The sequence below is a fragment of the Scyliorhinus torazame genome, chromosome 9 (genome assembly GCF_047496885.1).
Source record: "Scyliorhinus torazame isolate Kashiwa2021f chromosome 9, sScyTor2.1, whole genome shotgun sequence".
Lineage (NCBI taxonomy): Eukaryota > Metazoa > Chordata > Chondrichthyes > Carcharhiniformes > Scyliorhinidae > Scyliorhinus > Scyliorhinus torazame.
The window spans coordinates 76,143,005-76,168,531 of record NC_092715.1 but is presented as its reverse complement, the minus strand read 5'-3'; the positions used below and the strand labels follow the sequence as shown (position 1 = coordinate 76,168,531).

The 25,527-nt window shown below is 46.4% G+C and overlaps 1 protein-coding gene across 1 annotated transcript in view; it reads left to right on the top strand.

Moving 5' to 3' along the window:
- Positions 1–23,261, top strand: part of LOC140429333 (cyclic GMP-AMP synthase-like) — a 38,209-nt gene extending 14,948 nt beyond the window's left edge. Inside the window, exons 2-4 of the mRNA XM_072516183.1 lie at positions 10,190–10,406; positions 18,681–18,858; positions 18,936–23,261. Of these exons, the coding sequence (XP_072372284.1) occupies positions 10,190–10,406; positions 18,681–18,858; positions 18,936–19,169 (629 nt within the window). The 3' untranslated portion in view covers positions 19,170–23,261. The remainder of the gene's footprint in view (positions 1–10,189; positions 10,407–18,680; positions 18,859–18,935) is intronic.
- Positions 23,262–25,527: the final 2,266 nt, after the last annotated feature.

The window sequence follows — 25,527 nt, the reverse complement described above, 5'->3', positions numbered from 1 at the left end:
TGGTGAATTCTCAGTAATTATACATTCACCACATATAGTTTGCTGACTAAGCTGGCCTCAGGCTGAATCCTGTGGCTGCTTTCACTTGGTGATCTTCTGCTTTCAGCGTCGAGATGGTTTACAACTGCAGATGGATGATTTATCTGTTTTTCTTTGAAATCTTTGTCTGCTGGACTTGGAGGGCGAATCAAGCAATTGAAGACAGGGCCCCAAATCTTGCAAGTTGGGTGTCGAGGGCAAAAAGGAGCAAGGATCTCTCTCGGCCTCTCGTAATCCATTCCGTTGAAAAAAACATGTGTTTGTCATGTGACCACCCTTTCCCACTGACCAGTTATTTAAACATCATTGTGTATTTCCATGGTAACTTGATTAGGCCCGGCCTGGGAAACCCCCCTCTTAGCCAGGGTCCCATTGCTTATGTGGTTAGGCTTGATGGCTTGTCTCCACCTGGTTGAGAATCTGGACATTGTGCTAATGGAATCGGAAATATAGTTCATTCACATTCCTATGGGGTCACTGTCTTTGATGAATTTTGACAGGTCTGTGTCTATTGCAAATTAAGTAGCTATCTTGGCTGTGAGTTCAAGTCACTTGAGTCTATGTTTTTAAAAGTTTAATTCATATTTCCAGCCGGTGGATTAAAACATTACTTGGCATAAAGCACATCTTCATGAGCACACACTATAGGAACTCCCCCACCCCATCCCTTTTGCCTACCCCTTCTGTCCAATTAATATCAGGGTGGGCAAAAATCCCCCATGATTATTATTCTATGTTTTTACTAAATTCCCTCATTTCTCTGCATGTTTCTTCCTTCACTTCCCTCCCACAATTAGATGGTCTGTAAATTACACCTATTAATCGGAGGAATCCTTTATTATCTCATATCTTTATCCATATGGATTCCATTTTTCCCTTGCTGACCACTGTGTCCCTTTTTCTACAGCCATTATGTTATCCCGAATATGTACCACCTCCCTGATGCACTAAGCGTCGAGAACCACAAAGACATGTGAGACTTTAACTAAGGCTTTAATACACTACATAGGAAACTTACCCGACACAGACGACCCCAGACAAAATGGGTCCGGTCTCAGAAGTTGGGTCTTAGCCACTCCCCCGGGAGTTAAGTATAAGGCGGAGCTCTCCGTGGCCAGGTCAGGTTACATACAGGTGACCGAACCTCTACAGAGCTACAGTACAATACACAGTACCATACACAGGATTACAGGGCCACGTTACACACAACTATTATATAACTATGTACAATGCTAGGGAAGTACAGTGGTGTATCACCACATTCACCCCTTGTTGAGAAGGAAGTCCGGGGTGAAAATATGGAGTAGCAAACACAGTGAACAAACAGGGAGTAACGAACAGAGTCCATCAGGAGGTTCCGTGTCATCAGAGGTCGAGACGAACGATGGGTTTGGTCGATCTCTTTGAACGTCAGAGCTGCGGCGCTGAGGTAGTGTCCAGCGGAATCCGTGCGGTCGGTGGTGCTGGGTCGCGAGGTGGCATGACGTCCCCCACCGCTTCGGCTGGCTCGAGGCGAAACTGCGGGATGACAGCGGCTGGCATGGAGTAGTAACATGCCGAGGGATCGACGGGAGCAGAGAGGGAGCGGGATGGAGGTTGCGGGGCGGGGGCGGCAGGGGCCCCAGAGGGGGCCAGGTCCTTGATGGAGACGGTCTCCTCACGCCCGTCGGGGTACGCTATGTACGCGTACTGTGGATTGGCGTGGAGGAGACGGACTCTCTCCACCAGGGGCTCCGCCTTCAAGGTCCGCACGTGCTTGCGGAGCAGGACGTCTCCCGGGGACAGGAGCCAGGACGGAAGCGATGTCACGGATGCCGATCTCCTGGAGAAGAGAAACATCCGCTCATGAGGGGTAGCATTCGTTGCAGTACACACAAGGGACCGGATGGAGTGGAGTGCGGCAGGGAGGGCCTCCTGCCAACGGGAGACTGGTAGGCCTTTGGACTTGAGGGCTAGCAGCACGGCCTTCCAAACTGTTGCGTTCTCCCTCTCCACCTGTCCGTTCCCCCGGGGGTTGTAACTGGTTGTCCTGCTCGAGGCAACACCCCTGGCGAGCAGGTACCGACGCAGCTCCTCACTCATGAAGGAGGAGCCCCGGTCACTGTGAATGTAATTGGGATAACCGAACAGCATGAAGAGGTCGTGCAACGCTTTGATGACGGTGGCGGAGGTCGTGTCGGGGCAGGGAATGGCGAAGGGGAACCGCGAGTACTCGTCGATGACGTTGAGGAAGTACATGTTGCGGTTGTGGGTGGGGAGGGGCCCTTTGAAGTCAATGCTGAGACGTTCAAAGGGGCGGGTAGCCTTGATTAGGTGCGCCTTGTCTGGCTTGTAGAATTGCGGCTTGCACTCCGCACAGACTTGGCAGTCCCTAGTCATGGCCTTGACCTCCTCGACTTGACCTCGTTGTACATATTGGTACTAACGACATAGGCAGGAAGGGGCATGAGGTCCTGCAGCAGGAGTTCAGGGAGCTAGGCAGAAAGTTAAAAGACAGGACCTCGAGGGTTGTAATCTCGGGATTACTCCCTGTGCCGCGTGCCAGTGAGGCTAGAAATAGGAAGATAGAGCAGATAAACACGTGGCTAAACAGCTGGTGTAGGAGGGAGGGTTTCCATTATCTGGACCACTGGGAGCTCTTCCGGGGCAGGTGTGACCTGTATAAGAAGGACGGGTTGCATCTAAACCGGAGAGGCATAAATATCCTGGCCGCGAGGTTTGCTAGTGTCACACGGGAGGGTTTAAACTAGTATGGCAGGGGGGTGGGCACGGGAGCAATAGGTCAGAAGGTGAGAGCATTGAGGGAGAACTAGGGAATAGGGACAGTGTGGCTCTGAGGCAGAGCAGACGGGGAGAAGTTGCTGAACACAGCGGGTCTGGTGGCCTGAAGTGCATATGTTTTAATGCAAGGAGCATTACGGGTAAGGCAGATGAACCTAGAGCTTGGATTAGTACTTGGAACTATGATGTTGTTGCCATTACAGAGACCTGGTTGAGGGAAGGGCAGGATTGGCAGCTAAACGTTCCAGGATTTAGATGTTTCAGGCGGGATAGAGGGGGATGTAAAAGGGGAGGCGGAGTTGCGCTACTTGTTCGGGAGAATATCACAGCTGTACTGCGAGAGGACACCTCAGAGGGCAGTGAGGCTATATGGGTAGAGATCAGGAATAAGAAGGGTGCAGTCACAATGTTGGGGGTATACTACAGGCCTCCCAACAGCCAGCGGGAGATAGAGGAGCAGATAGGTAGACAGATTTTGGAAAAGAGTAAAAACAACAGGGTTGTGGTGATGGGAGACTTCAACTTCCCCAATATTGACTGGGACTCACTTAGTGCCAGGGGCTTAGACGGGGCGGAGTTTGTAAGGAGCATCCAGGAGGGCTTCTTAAAACAATATGTAGACAGTCCAACTAGGGAAGGGGCGGTACTGGACCTGGTATTGGGGAATGAGCCCGGCCAGGTGGTAGATGTTTCAGTAGGGGAGCATTTCGGTAACAGTGACCACAATTCAGTAAGTTTTAAAGTACTGGTGGACAAGGATAAGAGTGGTCCGAGGATGAATGTGCTAAATTGGGGGAAGGCTAATTATAACAATATTAGGCGGGAACTGAAGGACATAGATTGGGGGCGGATGTTTGAGGGCAAATCAACATCTGACATGTGGGAGGCTTTCAAGTGGCAGTTGAAAGGAATACAGGACCGGCATGTTCCTGTGAGGAAGAAAGATAAATACGGCAATTTTCGGGAACCTTGGATGACGAGTGATATTGTAGGCCTCGTCAAAAAGAAAAAGGAGGCATTTGTCAGGGCTAAAAGGTTGGGAACAGACGAAGCCTGCGTGGAATATAAGGAAAGTAGGAAGGAACTTAAGCAAGGAGTCAGGAGGGCTAGAAGGGGTCACGAAAAGTCATTGGCAAATAGGATTAAGGAAAATCCCAAGGCTTTTTACACGTACATAAAAAGCAAGAGGGTAGCCAGGGAAAGGGTTGGCCCACTGAAGGATAGGCAAGGGAATCTATGTGTGGAGCCAGAGGAAATGGGCGAGGTACTGAATGAATACTTTGCATCAGTATTCACCAAAGAGAAGGAATTGGTAGATGTTGAGTCTGGAGAAGGGGGTGTAGATAGCCTGGGTCACATTGTGATCCAAAAAGACGAGGTGTTGGGTGTCTTAAAAAATATTAAGGTAGATAAGTCCCCAGGGCCTGATGGGATCTACCCCAGAATACTGAAGGAGGCTGGAGAGGAAATTGCTGAGGCCTTGACAGAAATCTTTGGATCCTCGCTGTCTTCAGGGGATGTCCCGGAGGACTGGAGAATAGCCAATGTTGTTCCTCTGTTTAAGAAGGGTAGCAAGGATAATCCCGGGAACTACAGGCCGGTGAGCCTTACTTCAGTGGTAGGGAAATTACTGGAGAGAATTCTTCGAGACAGGATCTACTCCCATTTGGAAGCAAATGGACGTATTAGTGAGAGGCAGCACGGTTTTGTGAAGGGGAGGTCGTGTCTCACTAACTTGATAGAGTTTTTCGAGGAGGTCACTAAGATGATTGATGCAGGTAGGGCAGTAGATGTTGTCTATATGGACTTCAGTAAGGCCTTTGACAAGGTCCCTCATGGTAGACTAGTACAAAAGGTGAAGTCACACGGGATCAGGGGTGAGCTGGCAAGGTGGATACAGAACTGGCTAGGCCATAGAAGGCAGAGAGTAGCAATGGAGGGATGGTTTTCTAATTGGAGGGCTGTGACCAGTGGTGTTCCACAGGGATCAGTGCTGGGACCTTTGCTCTTTGTAGTATATATAAATGATTTGGAGGAAAATGTAACTGGTCTGATTAGTAAGTTTGCAGACGACACAAAGGTTGGTGGAATTGCGGATAGCGATGAGGACTGTCGGAGGATACAGCAGGATTTAGATTGTCTGGAGACTTGGGCGGAGAGATGGCAGATGGAGTTTAATCCGGACAAATGTGAGGAAGGTCTAATGCAGGTAGGGAATATACAGTGAATGGTAGAACCCTCAAGAGTATTGAAAGTCAAAGAGATCTAGGAGTACAGGTCCACAGGTCATTGAAAGGGGCAACACAGGTGGAGAAGGTAGCCAAGAAGGCATACGGCATGCTTGCCTTCATTGGCCGGGGCATTGAGTATAAGAATTGGCAAGTCATGTTGCAGCTGTATAGAACCTTAGTTAGGCCACACTTGGAGTATAGTGTTCAATTCTGGTCGCCACACTACCAGAAGGATGTGGAGGCTTTAGAGAGGGTGCAGAAGAGATTTACCAGAATGTTGCCTGGTATAGAGGGCATTAGCTATGAGGAGCGGTTGAATAAACTCGGTTTGTTCTCACTGGAACGAAGGAGGTTGAGGGGAGACCTGATAAGAGGTCTACAAAATTATGAGGGGCATAGACAGAGTGGATAGTCAGAGGCTTTTCCCCAGGGTAGAGGGGTCAATTACTAGGGGGCATAGGTTTAAGGTGAGAGGGGCAAGGTTTAGAGTAGATGTACGAGGCAAGTTTTTTACGCAGAGGGTAGTGGGTGCCTGGAACACGCTACCGGAGGAGGTAGTGGAAGCAGGGACGATAGGGACATTTAAGGGGCATCTTGACAAATATATGAATAGGATGGGAATAGAAGGATACGGACCCAGGAAGTGTAGAAGATTGTAGTTTAGTCGGGCAGCATGGTCGGCACGGGCTTGGAGGGCCGAAGGGCCTGTTCCTGTGCTGTACATTTCTTTGTTCTTTGTCTTTGTTTGTTGACTGAGAAGGGCAGGTTGTGGCCCTTGGTGTAGTGGTCGAGCCGCCTGACGCCCGGGTGACAGAGGTCATTATGTAGTGCCCGCAGTCGGTCATCCTGTGCGTTGGCACAAGTACTACGGGACATGGCATCAGGAGGATCATTGAGCTTACCTGGCCGGTATAAGATAGTATAATTGTAGGTGGAGAGTTCGGTCCTCCACCGTTATATCTTACCATTTTTGATTTTACCTCGTTGTTTGTTGTCGAACATGAACGCAACTGATCGTTGGTCAGTAACGAGGGTAAATGGTTTTCTGGCCAGGTAGTGCCTCCAGTGCCGGACGGCTTCCACTATGGCTTGTGCCTCCTTCTCAACAGAGGAGTGGCGGATCTCGGGGCCTTGGAGTGTGCAGGAAAAGAAGGTGATGGGCCTGCCCGCCTGGTTGAGGGTGGCACCCAGGGCAAAGTCGGAGGCATCGCTTTCGACTTGGAATGGTACAGACTCGTCTACCGCATGCATGGCGGCTTTGGCGATAGTGGTTTTTAGGAGGTGGAAGGCCTGGCAGGCCTCGTGCGGGAGGGGGAATGAGGGGGAACGGAGGAGGGGTCGGGCCTTGTCAGCATACTCGGGCACCCACTGGGCATAGTAGGCAAAGAACCCGAGGCATCGCCTCAGTTCTTTGGGGCAGGTGAGAATGGGGAGTTCGAGAAGGGGGCGCAGACGGTCGGGATCGGAGTCGAGGACACCGTTCTCCACCACGTAGCCGAGTATGGCGAGACGGGTGGTGCCGAAAACACATTTTGCCTCGTTGTACGTGAGATTGAGGCGTTTGGCAGTTTAGAGGAATTTAGTGAGGTTGATGTCATGGTCCTGCTGGTTGTGGCCGCAGATGGTGACGTTGTCCAGATACGGGAAGGTAGCCCGCAGTCTGTTCTGGTCTACCATTCGGTCCATCTCCCGTTGGAAGACCGAGACTCCATTGGTGACGCCAAAGGGTACCCTAAGAAAGTGGTAGAGGCGGCCGTCCGCCTCGAAGGCCGTGAAGTTACGGTCCTCCGGGCGGATAGGGAGCTGGTGGTAGGCGGATTTCAAGTCTATGGTGGAGAACACCCGGTACTGTGCAATCCGGTTGACCATGTCAGATATGCGGGGGAGGGGATACGCATCAAGCAGCATGTACCGGTTGATGGTCTGACTGTAGTCAATGACCATGCGGTATTTCTCGCTAGACTTGACTACCACCACTTGGGCTCGCCAGGGGGTGGTGCTGTGAGTAATGATCTTTTCTGAGAGAAGGCGCTTAATCTCCGCTCGAATGAATTGGCGGTCCCCAAAACTGTAACGCCGACTTTTAGTAGCCACGGGCTTGCAGTCGGGGGTGAGATTAGCAAACCGTGAAGGGGGGGGGGATCCTGAGCGTGGAGAGACTGCAGGTGGGACCCGGGGGGGGATCAGGGAAGAACTGGGGGTTGGAGACCATGAGGGGGGGGGGAGGGGGCCGTTAAAATGCAAGGTGAGGCTGCGCAGGTGGCATTGGAAGTCCAGGCCGAGGATCGCGGCGGCGCAGAGGTGAGGGAGGACCATGAATTTGAAATCCTGGAACACCGCGCCGTTCACTGAGAGGGTGACGAAGCAGTAGCCCGAAACCTCGGCCGACTGGGAGTTGGAGGCCATGGAAATATGCATGCGCATGGGTAGTACCTTGAGGGAGCAGCGGCGTACGGTGTCCGGGTGGAGGAAGCTCTCCGTGCTGCCGCTGTCGAAGAGGCAGGTAACAGTGAAACGATTTACCTGAACCTCCATGGTGGATCTGGCGAGCTGATGCGGTCGGTCCTGGTCGAGGACGATGGATGCGATGGTGGAGCTGTTGGAGAAGGGTGCCGGATCCGGGGAGCGGCCTGCGGAAGAAGGTGGCGGCGCCCAGGCGTCGTAGGCTGCTGTTGGAGGGCAGGTTGCTGTCGCTGGCTGCATCTCAGTTGTTTGCAGCATTTCGGTCGAGTGCGCAGGACCGGAAGTGACGATCGGCGGTGGACCGGAAGTGACGTAAGTCAGGGTTCCGGGCGGCGCCCATGCAGACCACATGGAGGGGGGGCCAGAGGTCGAGTGCGCAGGTCCGAAAGTGACGATCGGCGGCGGGGCGGACCCGGAAGCGACGATCGGCGGCGGACCGGAAGTGACGTGCAGCGGACCGGAAGTGAAGGGAGCCGGGCTGGGGATAATCAAAGATGGCGGCACCCCTGCGTCGCACATGTCGAATATCGAGCCAGGAACGGAGGATGGCGGCACCCAGGAGTAGCAGGCCGCGGTGTTGGACCCCGAGGCAGCAGTGGAGCGGCAGACGTTTGCAAAATGGCCTTTCTTGCCACAGGCTGAACAGGTAGCATCTCTAGCAGGGCAGCGTTTCCTGGGGTGTTTTGTCTGGCCACAAAGGTAACACTGGGGCCCAGGCCTTATTTTTACTGCTGGTGTGGCTGGGTGGGCCGTGACTTGCAGGGGTTGTTGCTGGGAGGTAGCAGCCACAGGGAACGTGGGCAGGCGTATAGGAAGTTTGTGCAGGCGTGTAGGACGCATTACTGTCATAGGCTGCCTGTTGGGCCTCTGCCATAGTGACTGCCGTGTCCAGAGTCAGGGTAGTTTGTGCCAGTAGGAGTTGGCGAATTGGGACGGAAGCGATGCCAGCTACAAAGGCATCGCGCGCCAGGGCCTCAGTGTTCTGCTCAGCGGAGACTGCTGGCGCGTTGCAGGTGAGCGCGAGGGCACGGAGGTCCCGAACGAACACGGATAGGGGTTCACCCGGCTGCTGGTGCCGGGAGGCAAGGTGGTGGCGGGCGTAAATAGAATTAACAGTTCGTGCATACCGGCTTTTGAGCTTCACGATGGCGTCGGCGTAGGTCGTAGTTCCCGTGATGAGGTCGAAAAGTCCGTAGTCGAGCCGTGAGCACAGGAGGTTAAGTCAGTCAGCGTCCGTTTTGGTGAACGCGGAGGATGCTTCCAGGTAGGCATTGAAACACCGGAGCCAGCAGGTGAAAAGGTGATCCGTGCGTGGAGCGTGGGGGTCGAGCAAGAGCTTGTCGGGTTTCAGAGCAGCCTCCATTATAACTGTAGTGTATTAAATTGATGCACTAAGCGTCAAGAACCACAAAGACATGTGAGACTGTAACCAAGGCTTTAATACACTACATAGGAAGCTTACCCGACACAGACGACCCCAGACAAAATGGGTCCGGTCTCAGAAGTTGGGTCTTATACTTAACTCCAGGGGGAGTGGCTAAGGCGGAGCTCTCCGTGGCCAGGTCAGGTTACATACAGGTGACCAAACCTCTACAAAGCTACAGTACAATACACAGTACCATACACAGGATTACAGGGCCACGTTACACACAACTATTATATAACTATGTACAATGCTAGGGAAGTACAGTGGTGTATCACCACACTCCCCTTTTCCACTCCCTAAATGGGATTTTCCAGACCCTCCTACTGGCGAGATCTTTTGGTCTCACCAAAATCAACAGAGATTTAAATGGATCACCTCAGTTTTCCCACAGCTGGGCCAGAAAGTCTTGACGTCTACCTTTTCTAAATACGATATACCCTTCACTGGTTAATTCCCAGTTCTGATTTTCCGGAGGCCATGGCTCATATGTTCCCTGCTATGTATCGTTCCTCCCAAATCCTGATTGCTTCCCATTCATTTATTTTATTGAACTGTATGCGTTGCTGCACTCTTTCACTAAATTTAATAGGATTTCCTTTCATTTGATGTTTAACCATCTATTGAACGCCTGCTCTATTACTCTATTATTCACTGGAATCAATGTCCTGCCTATAATACAATAATAATCTTTATTGTCACAAGTAGGCTTACATTAACACTGCAATGAAGTTACTGTGAAAAGCCCCTAGTCGCCACATTCCGGCGCCTGTTCGGATGCACAGAGGGAGAATACAGAATGTCCAAATTACCTAACAGCACGTCTTTCAGGACTTGTGGGAGGAAACTGGAGCACCCGGAGGAAACTCACACAGACACGGGGAGAACGTGCAGACTCCACACAGACAGTGACCCAAGCCGAGAATCGAACATGGGACACTGGTGCTGTGAAGCCATAGTGCTAACCATTATGCTACCATGCTGCCCATATTACTTAGGAGTAAACAGTCACTCTGTATTAGAGACAGCAAACCTATCATAGTCTGGTTCTTATGGATGGTCAGATAACAATGGTCCCTGATGAGCACTACTGCAGAATGGCAATGTTTTAAGTTTTTCAAAAGCTATATACTTAATTGCGATTACATTTGTCCCAAATTGAAGGAAGTTCACCTTTGCGAATAGATGTTGTGTTGTATCTCATCTATTTGGTATCTTATGCATTTAACTAATAGTGAACTTGTATTTATAGTTAGGAAAAAGAAGATTACAGCTGGAGCTTTGCCTCTGATGATCGACTGGATAAAAATTGATATGGTGCTTTGCATTGAAGATGCCCTTCAATTTTCTGATGTGAAATGGCCTTTTCCAAAATGGCTGAATGGCCAGTCCAAATGGCTGAGCTGTCAACAACAAGAACATGTCAGACGCATGGGCATAGATATGACATGTCATGGAATACAATGGAGGTGAAAAAAATGTATTTGCTGCATCAAATATGTGTTTTATTAAACTGAGTATGTAAATCAGTGTTGAAATGAAAATCGCTTATTGCCACAAATAGGCTTCAATGAAGTTACTGTGAAAAGCCCCTAGTCGCCACATTCCAGCGCCTGTTCGGGGAGGCTGGCACGGGAATTGAACCGTGCTGCTGGCCTGCTTGGTCTGCTTTAAAAGTCAGCAATTTAGCCCAGTGTGCTAAACCAGTCTGTTATCATTAGGATCTCAGACAAACACAAAATTTTACACAATGTGTACTGGTTGCATATCAGTAAATGATAATGGTAAGTTTACGAAAATTTAGTTCTGTGTCGACTTGAACTGCGAAAAGCACTCCGTGTCTGGAAAGAGCAGTTGAAGCTACGATGAAACTGAAGCAGGAGTAGACCTATGGCCCCCTCAAGCCTGATCCACAATTCAATACGATCATTGTTCATTGTCTGCTTCAACTCCACTTTCCCGCCCACTCCCCATATTCCAAGCCTCCCTGAGGGACAAAATCTATCTCAGTCTTAAAAAGACTCAATGATAGGGCATCCACAACCCCCTGGGCAGTCAATTTCAAAGATTCATAACCCTCTGAGTGAAGAAAACCCTCTGCAATCCAGTCATAAATGATCAGCCTATTATCCTGGGATTGTGCCACGTTTTTTAGATTCCCCACCCGAGAGAATCAATCTCTCAATGTCTACCCTGTCAAAACTTTTCAGACTCTTGTACGTTTCGATGAGGTAGCGTCTTACTCTTTTCCAGAGTGTGTAGGCCTGGTTTGCAGAGTCTCTAATTATAGAACAGCCTTGTCATCCCAGGAGCCAATGTACCTTCTGTTGTACTGTCTCCAAGGCAACTATATCCTTCCTTAGATATGGAAACCAAAACTGTGTAGTTCTCCAGGTGTGGTCTCACTAAAGCCATTTAAAGATTCCCTTTATTCCTGTACTCCCATCCCTTTGTAATAAAGCCCAGAATGTCATTTTTGCCTTTCCCATTAACTGCAATTTAACTTCCTCTGTTCCTTGTACAAATACACCCAAGTATCTCTGAACATCAACATTTAGAAGTTTCATATCTTTTTTTTTAAATCGACTTTTCTATTGTTACTACTAAAGTGAATCACTTCACACTTGTCCACAATCTACTATAAATACCACCTTCATGCACACTCACTCAACCTGTCTGTATCTATTTGCTGACTCTTTGTGTCCTCCTCCGAACTTACATTCCCACCTAACTTTGCATCATCAGGAAAGCTGGATACATTACTGTCAGTCTCTTCATCTAAGTCATTAATATATAAATAATTGATGTCCCAGCTTGAACCTTGTGACACTTTGCGAGTTACAGGCTGCCAAATTGAAAATGTTCCTTTATGCTTTCTCTATGTTTCCTGTCATTAACCAATCCTCCATTCATACTGATACATTAACCCAACTCCATGAGCCCTTATCTTGCCCTTATAGCTATGTGATATAATTATAGTTACTGGCGAGGATAGTAGTGGGAGTAATTTGAAAACTACATTAAAGGTATACCACAATATTAAATCAAAGGGTCTTAAATCAATTTTCCTATAAATTTATAGGTACTATAATGTGCTAGGTAATGTAGTGATGGCATGGTTTTGTTGTAATTCACCAACTGACCACTAGGTGTCTCGCTAGTATATAAGTGAATGTTAGAGTCAGGTGACCCCTCAGACTGGCTGGAGGAAGCTGAAGAGAGAGGTTACTTGTGCTTGAACTTACTGGTATTCATCTGATAATGTTAATAAATCGTTTGTAGCTTTAGCTACAAGTGTTCTTGTAATATAATCAGGCCATCCGACAAGAACATTACAGGTACCACAAGTAACACAATTATAACAATTTGCATTTCATTTAGAAAAATATGCATAATCCGAAATCAATAAACGTTGATCCAAAGGAGGAGATTTTAGGAGGACCTAAAGTTGGTCAAATTAAGACTAAAGTAACAATGCTGAAGGCATTTGTTAAACATTGTTTACTCTCTCCTCCTACAAATCTGCCGTCATCACTCCCCTCGGTAAACAAACAACCCTCGATCCCTCTGTCATCGGTCCAATGTCACTTTCCTTTTCAAAGTTCTTGAATGTGCTGTCAGCTTCTAAATATGTGACTGACTATCTTCCCCAGAACTGATGTTTGCTTTCCTCCAACCTATTTTCTCCTTGCTACAGTACTGAATGGCTTTTATTAAATAACAGCCAATGTGACTGTTTGTCCTGCTTGAGTAAGTTTACAACTTTTGACACAGGTGATCATGTCCTCCTCCCTCCTCCAATGCTTCTCCACCAACATCCAGCTGAGTGGGGCTGCACCTGTCTGGTTCAATTCTTATCTATCTCATCTTAGCTAAAGAATCATATACAGTGTTCTCTTCTTGCTCCTGGACCATTCCCTTTGGTGTCGCCTACTATTCCCTCCTATTTTCCATCTTCATGTTACCCCTCAATGGCATCATCCAAAAACAGCGCCATTATCTCCCTTGCCTCCTCCACTGTCTCTAAACTGTCGGACTGCCTTTCGAACATCCCACACTAGGTGAGTAGAAACTTCCTCCAAATAAATGTTATGGGCAGGAGAGAGACAGTCAAACTGCACTGATTTCTTCTTACCACATGTCTGTAAACAGAACACGTTTGAATTTGAATTTAAAAGCTAGGCAGTGTGTGTTTTCCAAAACCCGGGTTTCCATGATCCAATTTTACTAATTCTCCACAGCAAACCTGGGTTAGGATTAAGGTTAATTTACTTTCCACATAAAGGGAGGCAGTGGCTTGGTGGTATTGCCACTGGACTAATGAACCAGAAATGGGTTTGAATCCTGCCACTGCAGGTGGTAAAAATTCGCACCAAAGGAGAGGGTGAGGATAAATAATATGAGTTCACAAAGCTTTGACTTACACAGGGGTACGAGGCAGGGGTGCCTGCTGTCACTTTTACTGTTTGCGCTGGTCAGAGCCATTGGCGATGGCTCTCAGGGGGTCGACGGAGTGGCAGGGGATTATGAGGGGACAGAGGGAACATCGGGTGTCGCTCTATGCTGATGACCTACCGTTGTATGTTTCGGACCTGCTGGGGAGCATGGAAAGGATCATGGACCTGCTGGGGAGCTTTGGGGAGTTTTTGTGGTAGAAGTTGAATGTAAGGAAAAGCAAAGTGTTCCCGGTGAATGAGTTGGGACGGCAAGCCAATTTAGGTAGAATGCCATTTAAGGTGGCTAGGGATAGGTATTTGTGGATTCCGGTAGTGAGGGAATGGACGATGCTCTACAAGTGGAACTTAACGAAGCTGGTGGAGAAGGCCAGGGAGGATCTTAAGAGGTGGGATACATTGCAATTGACTTTGGCGGGGAGGGTGCCAGTGGTAAAGATGAATATTCTGGCAAGGTTCCTGTTTATTTTCCAAACACTCCCGATCTTTAAGCATAAGGCCTTTTTTAGGGAAATTGGATATGATTATTTTGGGCTTTGTATGGGCGGGGAAGGTGCCAAGGGCCGGGAGGACCCTGCTACAGAGGCAGCAGGGGCATTGGCTTTGCCGAACCTGCATCATTATTATTGGGCGGCGAATATGGAAAAGGTGCGGCAATGGTGGGAAGGAGAGGAGGCAGAATGAATTTGGATGGAGGAGGAATCTTGTAGGGGCTCCAGCTTGAGAGCTATGGTGACGGCTGCATTGCCAATGGCGCCGCGTAGGTACTCAGGGAGCCTGGTGGTGCAGTCCATGGTGAAGATCTGGAACCAGTTGAGGAGACATTTTAGGATTGAGGGGATGTCAGTGTTAACACCGCTGTGTGAGAATCATGGGTTTGAGTTAGGGGGGATAGATAGCATGTAAGGAGGTGGAGGGAAGTGGTGAGGAATTTGTACCTGGAGGAAGGGTTTGCCTGTCTGGAGGATCTAATGGAGAAGGTAGAGTTGCCGAGAGGCAGTGATACTTGCCGATGAGGGACCTTGCGTGGAAGGTTTGGAAGGAGTTTCCTAGATTGCCGAGGTATACCCTGCTGGAGCGACTGCTGATCCCTGATGTGGAAGGGGAGGGTAGAATTGGGGATATATACAGGTGGCTGGGAGAACAGGGAGGTGAGCAGGTGGTGAAGATTAAGGAAAAATGGGAAGGGGAGTTGGGAGGGGAGATCAATTGGGGAGTATGGAGTGAGAAACTGTGTAAGGTAAACATGACCTCCTCGTGCGCAAGCGTGACCTAATGGCACTTACCACACACGTGGTCATCCAGACTGCCAGGAGCGTCTACAAATTCCCATATGCTGCACGGTAGCACAGTGGTTAGCACTGTTACTTCATAGTGCCAAAGTCCCAGGTTCGATTCCCGGCTTGGGTCACTGTCTGTGCGGAGTCTGCACGTTCTCCTTGTGTCTGCGTGGATTTCCTCCCACAAGTTCCGAAAGACGTGCTGTTAGGTAATTTGTACATTCTGAATTCCCCCTCCGTGTACCCGAACAGGCACCGGAATATGGCGACTAGGGGCTTTTCACAGTAACTTCATTGCAGTGTTAATGTATGCTTATTTGTGACAATAAAGATTATTATTATGCTGCAGGTGGTACAACAAACATCACTGCCTATTAAATTAGATGGTAATGGAAGTGTTAAGAGTTGAATTGCGCAGAGACCAAACTTAACCTGCTTTGATTAACAGGCTCAACTGCGCCCATTATTTTGGGCAAGTGATTGACAGGTTGTAGTCGGGCCACACAGAACATGTTGAGACATTTGAGCTATTTTGAGCAAATTGTCAAGATACCGGGTCGTTTAATGAAAAACTACCTTGGACCTGAAGTTGCCTGGACACAATACTATTGAGAATAAAAAGCTGAGGGGCTGATTTTATGGGGGGGGGGGTTGCTGGCGGGGCGTATGGGTTGGGGGTTGGTGCTGGTATTGGAAATGTATTGCATGTTTCCCCTTATTGCAAGAGTCGGTCAGCAGCCAGCTGACCTAATAGAAAGCCTGCCGGCGGCAATAGCACACTGCTGGCAGGCTGCACTGAGAACCTCTACCCTCAGTGAGGGGACGTCCTGTCAAGAGCGGCTGGCCAATCAGATTGCTCTAGCACTACTAGAACCCGGTAGTGGGCGCTGCTAGGCCCAAGCATAACTTTGATAGACACCGCCCGGGTAAGTCCTGGGCTTTTAGAGTTGGAAGAGATTGGTCAGTCTACAGAGAGGGGTGCAGATGGGGCAGTGTTTTGAGGCCAGGTAGGGTGAAACAAAGGGCAGGGTGCACTTGGTGCACACACAGCACCCCCTGTACACTGTGCCCCCACCTGCCTCTACTCCTGCTCGCCTGTCAGACGTACCATGTTATGGTTGTGGGAAGTGTGAAATGTGGGCAAATTGTCTTGGTAACAAGCTTGCTTGTCTATTTTTTTTAAATGGCGGGCGGGCTGCCATTTTCAGCACCCACTCACTCACCATATTATGGGACTAGAGCTGGTGGGGGTGGGGGGGGGGGGTGGGAGGAGGGACAGGAAGGCAGTGAGCTTGCCATACTTCATATTTCCTATGTGTGTGTCCCCCCCCCCGCCTAACCCTGGTGGAAATATATCTGGCAGGGGGCAGAAAAAATCCAGCCGTGGGAATCTATCGTGACTCTTTAGTTTGACCTATTTGCAACTGACAACACAGGAGACCATATAATTCTGCTCTAACATATCTGACATGCCTTCATTTGATTCTGCTCTTGACTAACTGATCACAGCCTAAATATCTTTAGCAATCGCATAGAATTAAAGAATGTCTCTAACAAAAACAGGCCATTCAGCCCCACTGGTCTGTGCTGATGTTTATGATCCATCTGTGCCTCCTCCAACCTAACTTCAATATTCCACTTCATTATTGGCCACTTTTTCCACCCAACATTACCTTACCGGTCTCCCAAGAAGACCCTCCCTCATCGACATACTGCTCCTTAGTAACACCATCTGCAAGCATGGGGCCAGTTTATGCCCTCTCTCTCTCCACTGCCTCCCTTTACCCTTCTGCTGCCTCTGTGTTGACAGCCTGTCTGTTCAACACCCAGCCTTAGATGAATTGCGATGACCTCCTGATAAACATTGGAAAGTCCGAAGTCACTGTCTTTGATCCATAATACAAACCCAAATGCCACAGGAACCAATTCTACCTGATCTCCAACCACTGCCTCAGACTCAACCAAACCTGTTAAACCCCAAGCCTGGTCTCGAGGGTGTTGGCTATGAGGGAAGGTTGAATAAACTCAGATTATTTTCGTTGGAAATTCAGAGGCTGAGGGGGACAAAATTAAGAGAGGTATAGACAGGGTGAATAGTCGGAAGCTTTTTCTTAGGGTGAAAGACTCAATTACAAGGGACACAGGTTCAAGGTGAGAGAGGGAAAGTTTAGGGGAGATGTGGGGGAAGGTTTTTCACGCAGAGGGTGGTGGGTGCCTGGAACACGTTGCCAGTGGAGGTGGTGGAGGCGGGTACGATAGCAACATTTAAGATGGATCTTGATAGACACATGAATGGGCGGGGAATGGAGGGATACAGATCGTTTGGGCAATAAGTAGTAGGTCTAAATAAGGAATCTGGATCAGTGCAGGCTCGGTGGGCCAAAGGGTCTGTTCCTGTGCTGTAATGTTCTTTGTTTTTCTTTGTTCTTGTTCTATCCCATCCATCTCCCTGGCTTAAACCTATGGTCCCGTAACAGCCTCCCCGAACAGGCGCCGGAATGTGGCGACTAGGGGCTTTTCACAGTAACTTCATTTGAAGCCTACTTGTGACAATAAGCGATTTTCATTTTCATTTCATGGTTCCCGCACAGAACGATCGTTCTGGCCAGATACCACCTTCTCCACCTCACATATCATCGCCCCTTCACCTCGAGACACTTCTCCACTTGATCCAACGGCCCTCGCAGAGGTGCCACTGCTCCCTCAATCGCCTTTGACCAGTCACTGTGCATGTCCTTTTCTGCTGCCGAAATTCCTCCTTGATGAAGCTCATCAATTGCTCCATTTGAGGCTTCACCCCCGCCGACGACCCTTCCCCCACCGGCATTCTCAAAATTGGTGCTGCGCCACAGATCTCCTCCAACTCCGTAGCCAGGCCCTGAACTGTTTTCTGACGGGTCTGATAGCCAATGGACATGCCAATTCTGGGGTGAACCTCTCCCTCTACACCTTCTGCACCACTTTCCTGCCTGAGCTACACTACTAACAGGTAAAACATGCCCAAACCAACGCCTTTGAGCCGGAGCTGCCCTGTGTGCGACCACTCACTCCATGGCCGCCATCAGAAGTTGTCACGGGCCTCCAATCATCCACGCTCCTTAAACTTCAGCTCATCTAACTGACCATATCCTATTGGTCTTAGTTTCAGTCACTCAACATCTTCGTCCTTGCTGAAATATGTTGGCTGCCAGTCCTCCAATACTTCAAACTTAAAATTCTATTTCTCAAACTTACACCCTTCCAGCTCTCTAAATTTCCTCCAGCCTTATGATTCCCATTTCCCACAAACATTGCATTCCGACTACTCTGGACTGTTGCATCTCCCATCCTACTCCCCACCTTCAAACGTCTAGGTTCCATGGTATTGAATTCTCTCCTTAAATTCCCTCTTCCCCACTATTTCACTCTTCTCTATTAACATTCTTCTCAATGGGCAGCACGGTGGCGTAGTGGTAGCACTGCAGTCTCACGGCGCCAAGGTCCCAGGTTTGATCCCGGCTCTGGGTCACTGTCCGTGTGGAGTTTGCACATTCTCCCCGTGTTTGCATGGGTTTCGCCCCCACAACCCAAAGATGTGCAAGGTAGGTGGATTGCCCACGCTAAATTGCCCCTTAATTGGAAAAATGAATTGGGTACTCTAAATTTTTTTTTTTTAAACATTCTTCTCAAAACCCACTTGTATTGCTGAGCTTTTGTCTCAAGATATTTTATTTTTTTGCCTGAGGATTCATTTTTGATTATGCCTCTGCCAAACATTTTGGGTTGCTGGTCTGCATCGGGCATGTTAAAGAAAGGCAAGTTATTGCTGTTGTTGTTGTTATCGACCCTGAGCTTATTTTTTACTTTCAAGTGTCGGGAATCAACACATTTAGAAACTCTCTGTGACGACAGGCATTAGAGATCGATTAATGCTGCAATTACAGAACAAAATTGTGTCCCAGAGTTGCTATAATTTCTAATCAGACGATGTGTGAGGGAAAATTACAGCTATGCATTATTGTTTTTAAAGGCCTTCCTTCTCGAAGATTGATGCCTTTTTACTTGGTAAAATTGATAGCAAAGGTGGCTATCGGAAAAAGGCTTTCAAAATCTTAAAATCTCTCAATGGTTACTATTGGACAGTGGATCAATTATGTGAAAACTATCGAGGAAAGAGCCGTCCTTTTCTTGGGTCCTTCATGATGAAGGTAGACTTTACAGTTACACTCTAAATTAATGAACATATTTAGCTTGTCCAAATTCTCACTGGTTCTCCTCTTTGCAGATTCTCTATTTACACACGAGGGAAAAGTATCCAGAAGATCAGCAATGGGAGTCACTGGGAAAGTCATTTTGCAACCTCTTGGAAGTTTTGAACCAATGCTGTAATGAGAAGCGCCTGGATCACTATTATCAAGCTGACATCAATCTTTTTGACCGTGTTGCTGATAAAACCTTCCAATGGTTACAGGAAAAAATCCATAATATTCTAGAAGATCCAGAAGAAGAGCTTTCCTAACCTGTTTGGAAGAAGAAATATCACATAAGAACCAGGATGTTTCTTGTATAATTTGGAAAATAATTGTCCCTATAATTTCCACAGTGTTCTCCTAATCATCAAACATAATTCCAGCAAAATTACTGGAGAAACTACGCAAACGGCCAACGTTACAGCAAATAATTTGGAAATGCCCTGCAAAAAGTTATCAGCCAAACCCCAAAGTTTCTTTTGCAAAATGTTTCTTTTGAATTATACGTTGGGCTGAATCTTCCCAAAAGCACTGGGTCCTGGACACTGAGAGTGGAGCCCAAGCCTGTGCTTATCTCCAGAGTGACCACGGGTGAAGCTTTACATGAGATGTGCTCCTCATTTGCCACTATTCCTTATAACTCAGACATCAGTGATAACAACAGCAGAATTAGATCTTTGATTTTGACAAGCTCATGTTACACAACTCAACATGAGTACTCAACCAATATGATTCCATTTGATGATATGATTAATTATTGAATTCACTACAAAAACTCAGGCACCATGATTTGCCATTCCAGCCCGACTCTGCTTACTCTGCTCCAGCTGCTCTGCACCCTCTTATGCAGTATATAATCCATCACATTTCTCCCTCTCTTTAACTCTGAAGAAGAATCATACAAACTATAAACATTAACTCTGTGTCGCTCTCTACAGATGCTGCCAGACCTGCTGAGTTTTTGCAGCATTTTCCCTTTTTATTACAGCCAGCAGTGGTTTGATCAAAGCACTTATACCAATTCTACATTTGATTGCTACATTCCTTGCACACCAACACAAAACTACAATGCATCAAAAGACAAACAATGCAAACTTCAGAATACGTGCAGCGAAGAAGATACACTCATTTTCATCTCAAACTCTCCCAATGATTGTTTTGTTGGAGGTGAAAATATTCACACGAAACCTGACTACAAGTAAAAAAAGCAGTTTATTATGTTAGAATTCTGGGAGGGAAGGTCTCAGACTCCGCAGCCTTTGACAGCCCCTTCTCTCACCTGAGCTAAAGCTCACACGGGTTAATATACAGATTCAAGGGGCGGAAATAGTTTGTATTCTCATGAAATGAAATTAAATGAAATTGCTTATTGTCACAAGTAGGCTTCAAATGAAGTTACTGTGAAAAGCCCCTAGTTGCCACATTCCGGCGCCTGTTCGGGGAGGCTGTTTACATACACTCAATCAACTATATTCGCTTCACACTTATTACATGCAATCAATCAATTTTCCGAGCATCCCTGTTATCACATATATGGTTTAAAGTGGGTGTTGTCTTACACGACCCTAACTTCATACAGAAGTCATTCAAAACTAACATAATAATGTGTCCTGTCTACAGCTGTAGACCTTGAGCTTTATCAATGATACATTGCATGTCTTGTTCTGTAAAGCTGTTATCAGCGGCTGTTGGAACACTCCCTGTACATACCCACGCTTGGGTCTCATGAGACAGTTTACAGGGAATGTGGCTTGTTCAGCCATTTTATATCACAAAATAGCTCACAGCCATTTTGTATCTTTTCTGATATTAACAGCATTGTGTATATACTATCTATTTCTACAAATTGCCTCTTCTAAACAGGCATCTAAGCCAATGAGTACCTTTTGTTACATCAGAACTATTCAAAAGTAATATAGGAGCACAAATGTAGTTACAGGGCCACCTATAATTTATACCATAGTCCAGTATCACAAAATGCCCTCCAACACTTCCCCCTTTTGGTCATGAAAGATGTTTGCAGAACTCCAACTGACCACAATGAAATGATATGAGGACTGCAGGGTGCGTTTAATACGGCCTTTGGGGCATGTAACCTCCCAGATGTTCCGTACATACACCGTGCATGTGATTTATTGATTACCCCTCAAACTAACCCATATATGTCACATTTAATGTCTTGATATCAATCATTCCTGCCTCCCTGACTAACTCTGCTGTTTGTCATTAAATTATGTTATTCATAGCAGTTTTCAAGTAAGCTCATCTAACAGCCCCATACTTGCTGCCACTAACTGTCACTTTGCAGTAGTTCCTCTGTGTGTTTATTTTTCAAAGCATGGATTTGGTTTTTTTTCGTTAACTGATGGTAAAGCTTAACTTATTGACTGATCTTGAGTCTTCATTCCCTCAGAGTTTCTGCAAGATGTGGGACCATCTCTGGCTATTATACTCCCAACTCAAATGATCCTTGCTAGGCCTATAGTGGTGGGCCTAAGGGGTCCAAAAGTTATAGCGTAAGAGGTTACGGTATTTTCCTTTCTTCCGCAAACGTAAAATGCCTGAGGGCAGGTGTAATCTCTAAGACACAACCATGAGTTCTGATTAACCCACATTCGTCCAACTCTCCCGGTCCCACTGGGTGGGGGCAACATGAGGGAAATCCCACATATTATCCCTGCGTATAGCAGAGGTCTCGATGAGATAGTACCTGAGGGCGGTGTTAGCCTGTACGATTCCAATGTCCTTCAGTTAGTTGTGAGGGTATGGCCCTGGGTCCGGTGTGATGATAGGGATCATCAGGACCACCTGTGCCCCCGTTATCTCATCCATTTTACAGTCGGGGATCACTGAGTATACTTTGGTTACTCCCTTCAGAGTACGGATTTCCAGCGTCCCTTGTCATTTGGCTAGCTTAGCCAGTTGCAGGCTGTCTATTCAATCAGGCACCTCCTCCCTTTAGATCAGATCAAGGTTGTGGCTTAGCTGCCCCGTCAGAGCCTTCCGGCTGTCTCCCTTTCTTGGTCGATGAGTTTGTTAATTAATGTTGAATGTCTTAATGTGTGTACCTAACACTGTTGTCCTATTCAATTGTATATCGAGGCCCTCTTCCCCAAGCTGGCTAGACCTTTCTCTGCTTTCTCTAATATTCTCTTCCTTATTCCTGTAAGTTGTTCCACCTTTGCATTTAACCTTCGTATGTCTAGTGACTTTACCATAGAAGTTTCTGTGTGAAGTCAAGTCACTGCATCATTGATTATGCCTCTTCTAACCCTGTGTAGGTTGTCATGCCCTAAAAATTTAGCCCGTGTGATTGGCAGCCTGCTTCATAACAACCTTACTTAAAACACTGTACATATTTATTTCATATTATAAACAATACCGGGACGCGCAAGAAGTACAGACACAAGTTGTAAACGCATCCGATGTCTTTCCCTGAATGCAGCTGCAGCCAAGCATTAAAATAAGCTATATCATTGGTCCAGTCTCTGGCTGCTGGGATGCACATCCCGTCAATAAATTTATATAAAGCACCATAGTTTATATAGCTACGTGCACCCTGTGTACATTGTGAAGTGAAGTGCTTGTAGTTGTTCTGAGATCTCAAGAGCCATCACTAGTCTCCACAGCTGCTGCTGTCGGTGCAGCCTTTCTTGAATGTTTAACCTAAAAATTTAAAGGAAAAGTGGAAAAGTGTCCTGGTGGTCACCAGGTGTTAGATGTTGTCCGTAAAAAGCTTTTCCTGTATGGGCCGAACATGTGTGTTATGCAGAGGTTAGTAGTTCTTATATATATATTCCAACCCTTTCATATCTATTTTCCTAATTCTGTTGCGTTTGAACCCGACCTTGTCGAGCATTTGCCTGGTTAATTAGCCAGTTTACAATAACTCAACTGTCTCAAATTCCTTAAGCTACTGCAAATATCGTGGCACTTGTAGTTACTTGTAAAGTTCGGCACTGTATGTTCTATGTTCTAACACCAAAGATCCATTCTGCATGGGACAGAGTGGGTTAACTAATCTGAATATATCTGACAATTCAAAACTTAAGATTTGTAAGTTCCAATTAAAAATACATCTTCAGCTGTTTTGTCTTTTCATTACTTTATCAGAATTACAAAACCAGAGTTCAGAGTGTGGACAGGCAAACCCAGCACGGGAGTGTTGGATTGCTGCCAAGTTCCTGTTATCAAGTGTCTGAGAACAGTGTGATTTTTTTTGGAATATAGATTTGCTTTCAAGCAGAGTTGTGTGTTTTTCCTTTTTAAAAACTAGCTTCCAGATTGTCTGAAGTTTTAATTTCCAAGCTAATTTTAAACATTTATTTTAAAATATCAAACACAATAAATTATTGAATATATGACTGAACCAATTTTGTGCTGTATCGTGGTTCTCTACCAGGCGTCATTTTATCACCACTCTTATTTTGTTTAAACAGGGGCTGTTTAGCACAGGGCTAAATCGCTGGCTTTGAAAGCAGACCAAGGCAGGCCAGCAGCACGTTTCGATTCCCGTAACAGCCTCCTCGAACAGGCGCCGGAATGTGGTGACTAGGGGCTTTTCACAGTAACTTAATTTGAAGCCTACTTGTGACAATAAGCGATTTTCATTTCATTTCACAAGAAACATGATCATGGACATATTTGATTTACCCATCTGTCCTTTACGCTTAATTCTGCAATCTCAGAATTAAAACATCTGCGTTGTATCAGGGATGTTTTAACCCTGAACTAATGAAACACTGGCTTGGTCATATGTATTTCAACCATCCTAACTTCCAATGAACACCATAAACTTAATATTTTCTTATTCTTACATATGTGATTTTGTACCCTGATTAAAATTCCCCGTGTATCAAAATTACCCTGGAAATGTCAATGATAGCCTTTGAAAATAAAAATGTGTTAACTACACTCAAACTATGATCTTTAAATCACAATGTCAGACAACACACCAAAATAAGTTATGTAAAAATCCTTCCGGAGCCTATTGTAAAATTCCAGATTATAAACCCAAGGTTACTTTCTCAGAAGATAAATCTTAGCAGAGAGATATTAACATTCACAGATCAAACACACACACATTCTCACAGGTCGCAAATATCAAAGTAAAGAGACAGCAATTTCACAATCGCTTAATTAAAATACTGAACAAAATCTTCCATTCTCCTTCGTCATAAAACTTTATCTGTGTTATTCCATTTAAGTCAGTTTCCACTGATTAATTTTATAGGCATTAGCTATTCTTAGAGACGTATATTTCTTTATGCAGATGACCTGCTTGCTGAAATGGTTACATTTTTGTACAGAATCGGAAGAGGCGGAGAACTTGGCATGATGCCATTTTTATCTGTTACGTGACCTCAAACATTATTTATTCTTTCCTTTAATGTTACTCAAATTTCTTTCTTGTTCTTTAAACTGAATTCAATTTTCAATGTTCGCTATTTAACCAGTGTTTGAGAGAGATATTACTGAATGTTTATTTATTTATTTTGTTTGCTTCAGATGAATTGAATTACTGCCGAGTTTATCTGGATGGCTTGAAACGATCTGAAGTTATTTTAGACAAGAATCCATTGTTAAGTTTCTAATCGTAATCTTGTATTGACTTTACTCCCCATTTTCTTTTCTCGTTTTGGGAGGGGATTTGTCATCCTCAGATATTTCTGAACAAAAAGCTGATTGAGCGTTTCAGCCCCTTTCTGATCTTTTGGACTTTACTTTATTTGATTTTTTCCTTTCCTTTCCTTTGGACATGTCTAAACTTTTAGTTGATTTAAAATGTCCATTTCCAGGGAGCCAATTTCTTTCCCCTCTTCTTGAGACATTCCAGGACAGTCCTTAGCCGTAATTGTTGGCAGTTTTTGTGATTCTTTGCCAGTTTGCACAATCTGTACTGCCGCTATCTTAACTCACTTTATTGCTATGCTTATAGGAGTGAGACCTCAATTCCTTTAAACTAGCCTGTTTTCCAAATGGTGTGAAGGCTTAATTTCAGTCATTTGTTCTTCTAACTGGTGAACTAAGATGACTCCTGCTTTATTTGCCTGTATATCTCACCATTTTCTTTGTTCCACAGGGGCTGCGCAGGGTCCCACCCATCTTTGATCATTGTTTTTTTGGTAGCAGAGTATTTTGCTCTTACCCGAACGCCAGACTCATGGATCCCCAGGGGACCCCAGAAAAGCAGCCTCATGCCTCTCTTTTCCATGATATGTTAACCATGTCATCTCTATCACCTGCATATCCCTTGTGACTAGGCGACTGTGCTCAGAGGCTTTACCTATCATCCACTCCCGTAGGGTGGTGGTCCTGGCTTGGCACTGTGTCACGATAAATTTTGTGACCCGTTATTCACTCAACAGTCTGTGCACCTCGGACTCCCAACTAGCTCTGGCCGTCACGTGAGAGCTCAATTGCCCCCTTAATTCAGGCTCAGCATGGGTCCTCGAGCAGCCAAAAGAAAATAGTATAGCGGACCAACAAAACCAAAAAAAAGAAATTTTAAACTGAGTCTTTTACTCACTTGGCCTTTATACCAGATTTGTTGGATGTTGCTTCGCCGTCCGTCCATCTCGCCGTGTAACTCTAATTTCTGGCGGTCAAAGATTTGACTACTCGCCT